We start from the raw sequence: 10,000 nt of genomic DNA, 5'->3' as shown, positions 1-10,000 counted from the left end.
TTGGATGCTGCAGGGTGGAGAGAGAAAAGAGACTTGAATAAGAAAATAGAAGAGAATGAAAAATTGAGTAGAAAAATGTATGATATTTGTGTGGTGTGCCCTGCCATGGCAGCTGTTCAGCGAAAAAAAAAAAAAAAAGAGTGACAAATTCCCCCGCTAAATACAATTTACGGACCTTTCCGAAAACGGCCCCAGTGACGTCACTATAACCGGCATTGGCGGTCAAGGGAGCTGCTCAAATGGCAGACCAATTGTAGAGGGGAAATAAAACTCCTATCAATTCCGCACGAGCGCGCATTCAAAAAGGTGGGTAAATGTACAAAAATTGTCTTTAAAAATTTTTGAGTTTTTACAGAAACGGCTGCCCGGACTGGCTGCTGTTGGTGTAATTTGGATCCAGGGGCTGAAAAAGTTGACGGACAACATGAGCCTGGCGTGTGGTGACATAGTGAGATTGATACGCGCCTGTTGCATTTCGGTTCACCAATCGGATGATATTTTGACATGGTCGGGTCTGAATAATGTCGAACCTGAAATTTTATTTGCCCCTTTTGCTCCTATAGTATTTGCTGTGTGACATGTTCCCGTCCTCTTCCCCAACGGTGCCGAAGCTTCCGGACTTCAAACCTCTCATGGATCCCAGTTCTCACTTCGAACATTGCATAAGTATTTGGACAGATAAGACAGGATCACATCCCTCCCGTTTAAGAGAGGCAAATCTTATTTATAGAATAGCTTTACTTGAGACCTTGCCGGTTGAAGTTAGGACTGAACTTTTTAAAGACCCTGACCTCATGAAAGGGGGAGATAGCTTTTTTAATTGTCATGTGTCACACCATTTGAAACTTTTTGTCGACAGAAAACACAAATCATCAGATGAGATAAAGGACATGCGGGAACAACTTTTGAAGCTACAATTGGCCCAGGCCCGTAAAGTGGCCATTAAAAAAATTAAATAAATAAATAAAAATGGAAGCAGAAAAAGAGATGTGGATGGCGCAGGGGTCAACGAGGAGACGAGGCGGGAGTCGTGACAGAGGACACCAACGGAGGCAGGGGAAGCCCTTGCCGACCTCCAACGGACCAAGCGTGCTTCAATTGTGGTCAGTATAGACACTGGGATTGCCAATGTACTGTTTACCCAATGATTCAACAACGACCTCCAGTGGAACCCGGAGAGGCCACACCTCAAAGAGGAGGCTACAAAGCTTCACGAGGGAGAGGTGGGCGCGGCCCGGCAACAGCATCCGCAGCAGGCTCCACAGCAACAAGAGCCATCTCGCCAGTACTACTGCGATGAGGACTGGTCCGAATGCCCAATGAGCCCGGAGCCAGGGGACGGAGGAAAGACAGAGCCTCTTATCCCCGCTAAGGGAGGACGACCACCTTAATGGGCTTTGCAGGGGTGCCCATGAGTCTGCCGATTACGACACCATTAATTGGGGCAGCTGTGGCCCAATGGTTAAGATCATCGCCTGCCACCGTGGGGGACCTAGGTTCAAAACCCCGACTGGACCATCCGCCAACATCCCCCGGACTCACGGCTGTGGTGTCCTTGAGCAAGACACTGATACCCCGAAATGCTCCCCGGGCGCTTCAGCTGCCCCCTGCTCCAGTGTGTTCCACTAACATGTGTATGTGTTCACTGTGATGGGTTAAATGCAGAGAACAAATTTTGTGTGCATGCATGCATGTTCATGACAATAAAAGATGATTCTTCTTCTTCTAAAGACTGAAATTGCTGGACAGACACATGAACATCAGTTTGTCTTCATGAAAAGAGGGGCTCCAGTGAACCTGATGGGCAGAGATCTGCTTATCAAGACCAGGGCTACCATCCTTTGTAGCCCGGATGGACTGACGATACGGTTCCCCGATGGGACCATGATGAACTGTGGACATAAGATATCCTCCGGATGGAACATGATACAACATGAACTTCCGGAAGCAACTGCTGACATATATTGGGCCCGACTAAAACCTGAAACAAAGGAGGGAGGCGGAGTTTACTCGGCCTTCCTGCGGCGGAAGTCCTGGATCGACTCTCTTGCCCCCTATCATCCTCCAATTGATCCTCTCCATCTCACACTGTTTTATGATAAAAATGACGATTTGGTTTACAGAGAAGCTTTTGAGCCAAAACGGGGAAAATGGGATGCTCAATAAGTAAAAGTATTTACATAGGGAAGCAAGGTGTGGCAGCGGCCTCCACCTTGACGCCAGAGCAGAGTGAGTGGTTTATGATGAGTTTGACATCTTTTCCACACTTTTTCACTTGCACTAGGTCATAAAGCCTGAGAACTGGGACCCATGGTGAGAAAATGCCATTTGGCAAATGATTGGCAACAAGATTAAATACCCAATGTGTTGTACTCTCCTAGTACTGAATGTTTTTGTATTCAAGGTACCATGGTGGAAGGAGGGGTGTTGGAGCATGTGACTTTAGCACGATTCCATGGCAGAGAACTCTCGGACCATGAGGACGCCGCACAGCTGTTGAGCTCTCTGCCGGACTCATTGTGGTCCGAGGGTCCTGCAGACGGGGGTCTGTGTACATCCGTGACTCCGGTAACATTCGAGGTAAACCCAACTGCTTTTGTTAACGTGCCGTAGTATCCTTGTAAACAAGAGGCCATAGAAGATATCGCGGAAACCCAAATTCTGAAATCCCAAGGCTTTGGTCCATAAATGATGTTATGAAACCCTCCGCTCAAGCTGCAGAACTGCTGGCCTGGTGCAGGGCACTAGAGTTATCTAAAGGTCAGAGTGTTACTATTTATTCTGATTCGGCGTATGTGGTGGGATGTTTGTTTGTTGATCTGGCTGCATGGAGGCGACAGGGTTTTGTTACGTCCACTGGTGACCCAGTGGCCCACGCAGAGCTGATTCAACGACTGAGTGAGGCTATTGATAGGCCAGTGGAGGTAGCTGTGGTCAAGTGTCCAGGACATGCGAAAGCGGGCTACTCGGGGAATGGCGCAGCGGATGCGGCGGCGAAAGAAATAGCAGGCTATCGAAAGGATGCTGAAGGTAACTATGTTGTTAAACGGGATCAGTTGATTGACTTTCTCCCTGCAGTGACAGTTGATGTGGTGCGCGACCTCCAGGAGGCGGCGCCAAAGGAAGACAAGCGTAAGTGGCAAGAGACAGGTGCTGAGTATGATGACAAGGAGAACCTAGGAGACTGATGTTACCTACAGGAAAGTTATGTGTCAATGCTGAAGAAGCTGCGCTTTTGGTGGCACCCTTATCTTCTGCGTAAGGTAAAAGATGTTTGTGTTTTTTTGTTTTTTTTTTGTGATATATGTCAAGATTTCAGTGTTTGCCCTACAACGAAGAGGGAATTGCAACACACTGAGATGGGCCGAGGCCCGAATTTATGTGGTGGTCCCAGTCCAAAGCATAAGGTACTTATTAATGATTGTCTGCACTTTTTCTGGATGGCCCAAAGGCTATCCTTGTTCAAAAGAAAACGTGCCGTCTGTCGACAAAGTGCTGGTTAACCATTATATTCCGACGTATGAGCTTCCACAAGTAATCAGATCGGACAAGTGATTCTACTTGTCCCAAACATGTCCTGCGCAGGCCTCTATTGTAAAAAAAAAAAAAACGTGGACTAAGTGTGAATGGTATAAATATTCGGTGCGATACGTTTTATAAATTGTGTACAGAATATAAAGTAAACCTTAGAACTTTGATGAATACAATTATATGACTATATATGTAAAAAGTTATAAAGCGCTTCAAAGGGTACCCATTATATTTATTAACTAAATAAATAAGGCATACATATTGTATGTATAAATAGGTATGCATATGATATTCTGGAAGATAAATTAAATAATAGATAAATTTACGCGTGTACCCGGCGGATGGGATCAAGCCAGAGTGGCATCGTGACTTTCTATGTCCGGGTCAGCAGAGCGGACCAGAGCGGCTCTGCGTGCCTGGGATAAAAGCCTGAAAACAGTACGGGAGGTTTGTGGTCTAAGAAAACGCTTCGGAGTTTGAATAAATGACGTGCACAAGTTGCTATCTGAGCTGGTGAATGGGATTTGATATATATTGCTTAGAGAGTGGCTGCACGGTGGCCGACTGGTTAGAGCGTCAGCCTCACAGTTCTGAGGAGCGGGGTTCAATCTCCGGCCCCGCCTGTGTGGAGTTTGCATGTTCTCCCCGTGCCTGCGTGGGTTTTCTCCGGGCACTCCGGTTTCCTCCCACATCCCAATAACATGCATGGTAGGTTAATTGGAGACTCTAAATTGCCCGTAAGTGTGAATGTGAGTGCGAATGGTTGTTTGTTTTGGATGTGCCCTGTGATTGGCTGGCAACCAGTCCAGGGTGTACCTCCTGCTCGATGATAGCTGGGATAGGCTCCAGCACGCCCGTGACCCTAGTCAGGAGAAGCGGCTCAGAAAATGGATGAGTGCTTAAAAGAGCACTTGAAGTGAAGGTGCACCAAATGGTTAATGAAAGGACACAGGCGTCCTCAGCTGGGGGGGGCCAGCTTTACGACGGGGGTGTGTGAGTTTTACGAGTTTATGGTATTGCAAGGGCCAGGGAGATTTACAATAGGATCGTTTAATTAATGCAATGGATAGAAGCCTGGTCTGTAGTGGTTTAGGTGTTATGGTTCAACCAATAAGTGTGCTGTGTTCATTTTTGCCTGTGTGGTGTATGTGAGAGGACATTCACTCCTGGGTCCAGGTTAATGTTATTGTCTGTGAAGTCTCGATTGTCATGTCATGTTAGTTGTTTATGTTTTGTGTTTAATGTGTGTGTCGTCTTAATTAAAAGCAGAAATGGAGCACTACTGAGCTGGCTGACAGGAGTAGTGAAGGATGTGATCACGTGAAAGAGACTATAGACCTTTAGTTACCAATGACAGTGTGACTGACGAGAGAATACGGTCTACAGACTGTTGAAAGACTGATTTGTTGAAATAACATTATTTTACAGGACGCCCAGGAGGATGGAGCTTGATAGTGTATTGCATGATGTTGGTGTGCTGACTTAACGCTGATTTTATGTGATTCTTGGTTTATTGACATTAACACTTTTGTGAGACAAATTAACAATTGGTTGGGGAATAATATCAATGTTGGGTGACAATTGCCGACTTGTCCCTTCTCTGGAGTATGTATACAGGAATTATGTAGTCCATCCCTTTGGCAGGGGTATCTTTTGCAGAGTTGTGATTAATTTATATAAGGGTTTGTTTGCAGGTCTGGTCAGGGGCCTCTCCGACGGAAGGAGACGACCTGCTGGTTTGTGTATGGGGTTGTGTGTGGATACTGTGTTTTGGTGTTAAATTAGTCATTTAACAAAAGGGAAATATGTACATCCTGTATGTCTGGTCAAAGAAGGTTATAATCATGACTCTGGTGATCTCCCTGATTATAGTTACAGGAATCTATTTTGGAATGCCTTCAATACAAGGAGAAAGAGTGACCAAGAGGGCCGTGAAGCCAACAGGGGACCTAGAATTGAACTACACATTGGGGGAAAAGACGGTATACCAATTTGAATTGTGTAAGGTGGTAAATTGTGCACGCTGGGGCGACGTGGCGGGATACGATATTTACTTTTTATGTAAATATATTTTTATGTAAATTTTATGATATTACACTTTTTATGGATTATTATGATGCGGCCCGATTAAGTAAGATGAGGTCTGATTTGTGGTGGATGTGTGGGGATGGTCTGTTGTGGGACTTCCTGCCCGGGGAATGGACAGGCACTTGTGCATTGGTCTCTATGATAGCTCCCACAGTGATTAAGCCCCTCTCTGAGCAGGAAATCACTCAAATGGCGGATTTCACACAGGAGCATGACTGGTGGGGTAGCTTGAACCGTTTCCGCCGTATGGTCAGTGGCTTCAACGTGGGTGGAAATGCTTGGGAAGAAGGTGAGGACCCCACCTACCTGGATGCCATTGGAATTCCCAGAGGTGTCCCGGATGAGTATAAAGCTCGCTGTCAAATTTCCGCAGGTCTTGAGAGTATTTTTATATGGGTAACTCCGAATAAAAATTTTCAAAGATTGGTGAATTTCACCTCCCAACTAGCAGAGGACATCCATGAGCAACTATCAGCTACATCTCTCATGGCATTCCAAAATAGGTTGGTCCTTGATAGTATGTTAGGGGAAGAAGGGGGTGCCTGCTCTCGAATTAAAGGACATTGTTGTACAATTATCCCCAATAATACGGCGCCAAACGGAAAGATCACCAGAGCCATGAAAGGTTTGCAAGCCATGTCTGTTAAACTTAAATCAATGTCTGGAGTGGAGGACAACCCATTCTATAGCCTGCTTAATAGGATGTTTGGTAAATGGAGAGGTCTCATACTGACTTTGGCAACTACCATCATAATTGTCATGGCTGTGTTTGCTATTTGTGGATGTTGTATTATCCCTTGTCTCAGGAACCTGGTTCTCAGAATTGTCCTCAAGGCCTTTGTGGGTAAGGACCCCTATGGCCAATATCAGCTGCTGTCCCTGGACAAGGACAGGGTGGCCATGGAATCGCTCGCTCCATTGAACGATACCGGTGTATCCTCTCTTTAAAGTTTTAAAATTAAAAGTTTTGTTTTGCTGTGCTTAGATTAGGTTTATTGAGTATTGTAGTGAAAACGGTAGTAGGTATACAGGTTGTTGATCTTCTGATTATCAGAAGATCAACTTGGGGGATTGAAGGGAATATAGAATACTTTATATTCTAATGTGTAATTCTAACTAGTTTGGAAGAGAATGTGTATTGGAGTATAGGGGTATTTGGCCCCATCGGGGGGTATTTGGAGACACATCTCAAGGAAGAAAGGAACTGCGGGGAGCCACTATAAACATTGAATGCAGGAATGTGAGCCGACATCTGCAGGCGACACCTGGAGCAGAAGTCTGGAGCCAGATCAGATGGTCCGCAGAACAACGATGACGTCAGATTACGGACCAATCAGACGACAGCGATTCCATACTGGCCTGTTTGAAACATTGTATAAAGTCTGGGGTAGAGTCAGATAGTTTTTGCTCGACTACTTTATCTGCTAAGGATAAGATAGGGATAGTTACGAACGCAGAGCTCTGCAAATGTATAGACTCCTCTGTCAGGAATAAATTGGTTGGTTTTTATACATTGTTGTGAACGAAGTTCTTTCACGAAAACGAACACGCTTGGAACCACGGGAGTTAGGAGATTTTAAAACACAGGTTCCTTTAATACACACACACAGACACACATATATACATGCACACACACATGCACGCACACGCACACGCACACACACACACACACACACACACACACACACACACACACACACGTCATGTGTCAAATTTAAAAGACATTGTCTTGGTCTGTTTGGTTCAACTTGAATCCATTATATAATCACTTATGTGATTACCTGACTGTACGTTTGACCAGATTGGAGACTTCCTTGTGGTCCTCATTAAGTTGATTCTTTAGACGTAGCACCCTGCATCGCTGTTCCACACACTCTTGGCATAGAGTGGAGCCTGCAATTTGGAAATGGTGTATTATGCATATACAGTGGGGCAAAAAAGTATTTAAATCAACCACCAATTGTGCAATTTCTCCCACTTAAAAAGATGAGCGAGGCCTATAATTTGCATCATAGGTATACCTCACCTATGAGAGACAAAAAGAGAAGAAAAAAAAAATAATCCAGAAAATCACGTCTGATTTTTAAAGAATTTATTATCAAATTATGGTGGAAAAGAGCTGGATGAAGTGGCTGGGGAGAGGGAAGTCTGGGCGTCCCTGCTAAAGCTACTGCCCCCGCGACCCGACCTCGGATAAGCGGTAGAAAATGGATGGACGGATGGATGGATAAAGTATTTGGTCCATAAAAAAAGTTAATCTCAATACTTTGTCATATACCCTTTGTTGGCAATGACAGAGGTCAAACATTTTCTGTACGTCTTCACAAGGTTTTCACACACTGTTGCTCGTATTTTGGCGCATTCCCCCATGCGGAGCTCCTCTAGAGCAGTGATGTTTTGGGGCTGTCGCTGGGCAACACAGATTTTCAGCTCCCTCCAAAGATTTTCTGTGGGGTTGAGATCTGGAGACTGGCTAGGCCACGCCAGGACCTTGAAATGCTTCTTACAAAGCCACTCCTTCGTTGCCCCGGGTGGTGTGTTTGGGATCATTGTCATGCTGAAAGACCCAGCCACGTTTCATCATCAATGCCCTTGCTGATGGAAGGAGGTTTTCACTCAAAATCTCACGATACATGGCCCCATTCATTCTTTCCTTTACACAGATCAGTTGTCCTGGTCCCTTTGCATAAAAACAGCACAAAAGCATGATGTTTCCACCCTCATGCTTCACAGTAGGTATGGTGTTCTTCGGTTGCAACTGAGCATTCTTTCTCCTCCAAACACGACAAGTTGAGTTTTTACCAAAAAGTTCTATTTTGGTTTCATCTGACCATATGACATTTTCCCAATCCTCTTCTGGATCATCCAAACGCTCTCTAGCAAACTTCAGACGGGCCTGGACATGTACTGGCTTAAGCAGGGGGACATGTCTGGCACTGCAGGGTTTGATTCCCTGGCAGCGTAGTGTGTTACTGATGGTAGCCTTTGTTACTTTGGTCCCAGCTCTCTGCAGGTCATTCGCTAGGTCCCCCCGTGTGATTCTGGGATTTTTGCTCACCGTTCTTGTGATCATTTTGACCCAACGGGGTGAGATCTTGCGTGAAACCCAAGTTCGAGGGAAATTATCAGTAGTATTGTATGTCTTACATTTTCTAATAATTGCTCCCACAGTTGATTTCTTCACACCAAACTGCTTACCTATTGCAGATTCAGTCTTCCCGGCCTGGTGCAGGTCTACAATTTTGTTTATGATGTCTTTTGACAGCTCTTAGGTCTTGGCCATAGTGGAGTTTGGAGTGTGACTGTTTGAGGTTGTGGACAGGTGTCTTTTATACTCATAACGAGTTCAAACAGGTGCCATTAATACAGGAGGACAGAGGAGCGTCTTAAAGACGAAGTTAACAGGTCTGTGAGAACCAGAAATCTTGCTTGTTTGTAGGTGACCAAATCCTTATTTTCCACCAGAATTTGCTAATAAATTGTTTGAAAATGTGATTTTTTTTTCTCCTTTTGTCTCTCATAGGTGAGGTATACATATGATGAAAATTACAGGCCTCCCTCATCTTTTTAAGTGGGAGAACTTGCACAATTGGTGGCTGACTAAATACTTTTTTGCCCCACTTTATATTTCTCATGTGAATGTAAAATGTGCTGACTTGCTTTCCCAACACAAATTCAGTTTGTCTCTCTTACCATCCAGCCTTGGCCCTCCACCGTAACGCTCGTACAAGACCTGCCCAGCTTGCTGAGAAACCCTCTTGGCATCTCCCACCCTGTCTGGATGCAGTTTTCCATGAAAACACAGGAAGTCTAAGTTGTCAATTTTCTTTGTAGCAGTAGAGTCATCCAACCACTTCTTCAACCAATCCAGTGGTATAAACTCATAAGGTTCTCCTGTTGGCAAGGACACAAGAAAACAAACATTAATAAACACATCACCTCTTAATTTCAATAGCTGAAAAACCATAATTCCTCAAATGGTGGTCACACTTAGTTGATGCAACACCTCAACGACTCCCTTCCCCTCAATTTCTTTACTATGTAATCTGACATACTTTGGCATCTGCTTTGTGTCGTGGTGGACGTCTTAACCAAACCACACCTCCCGCACAACAGACATGCCATCTGTAACAATGATGTTTACAGCAGAGTGAGGAGAAAATGCAACTGTGTACAGCGCAGAGAAAATAAAATCCCGAATCAAATTCTGCCACACGATATCCAAATATTGTACCTTTACTCCACATCTATCCATCCATCCATTTTCTAAGCCGCTTCTCCTCACTAGGGTCGCGGGCGTGCTGGAGCCTATCCCAGCTATCATCGGGCAGGAGGCGGGGTACACCCTGAACTGGTTGCCAGCCAATCGCAGGGCACATAC

The 10,000-nt window shown here is 45.0% G+C and overlaps 1 protein-coding gene across 18 annotated transcripts in view; it reads right to left on the bottom strand.

Annotated features, from left to right (window-relative positions):
• usp48 (ubiquitin specific peptidase 48) overlaps window positions 1-10,000 on the bottom strand; it is an 89,793-nt gene that overhangs the window by 48,479 nt on the left and 31,314 nt on the right. For 15 of the 18 annotated variants that reach the window (XR_009790256.1, XR_009790257.1, XR_009790261.1 and 12 more), the window contains 2 exons: window positions 9,313-9,513; window positions 7,401-7,512 (listed from right to left, as the gene is read on the bottom strand). Coding sequence is in view for 10 of the 18 variants with exons in the window: in XM_061785918.1 (XP_061641902.1) it covers window positions 7,401-7,512; window positions 9,313-9,513 (313 nt within the window). In the remaining 8 variants the exon portion in view is untranslated. Of the gene's footprint in view, window positions 7,211-7,400; window positions 7,513-9,312; window positions 9,514-10,000 lie in introns of all 18 variants that reach the window. The other 3 variants (XR_009790263.1, XR_009790262.1, XM_061785922.1) reach the window with 1 other exon arrangement.

The sequence above is a fragment of the Phyllopteryx taeniolatus genome, chromosome 9 (assembly GCF_024500385.1).
Source record: "Phyllopteryx taeniolatus isolate TA_2022b chromosome 9, UOR_Ptae_1.2, whole genome shotgun sequence".
Taxonomy (NCBI): Eukaryota; Metazoa; Chordata; class Actinopteri; order Syngnathiformes; family Syngnathidae; genus Phyllopteryx; species Phyllopteryx taeniolatus.
Note: the sequence above shows the minus strand (reverse complement) of the source record. Positions and strands in the feature narration are given on the sequence as shown.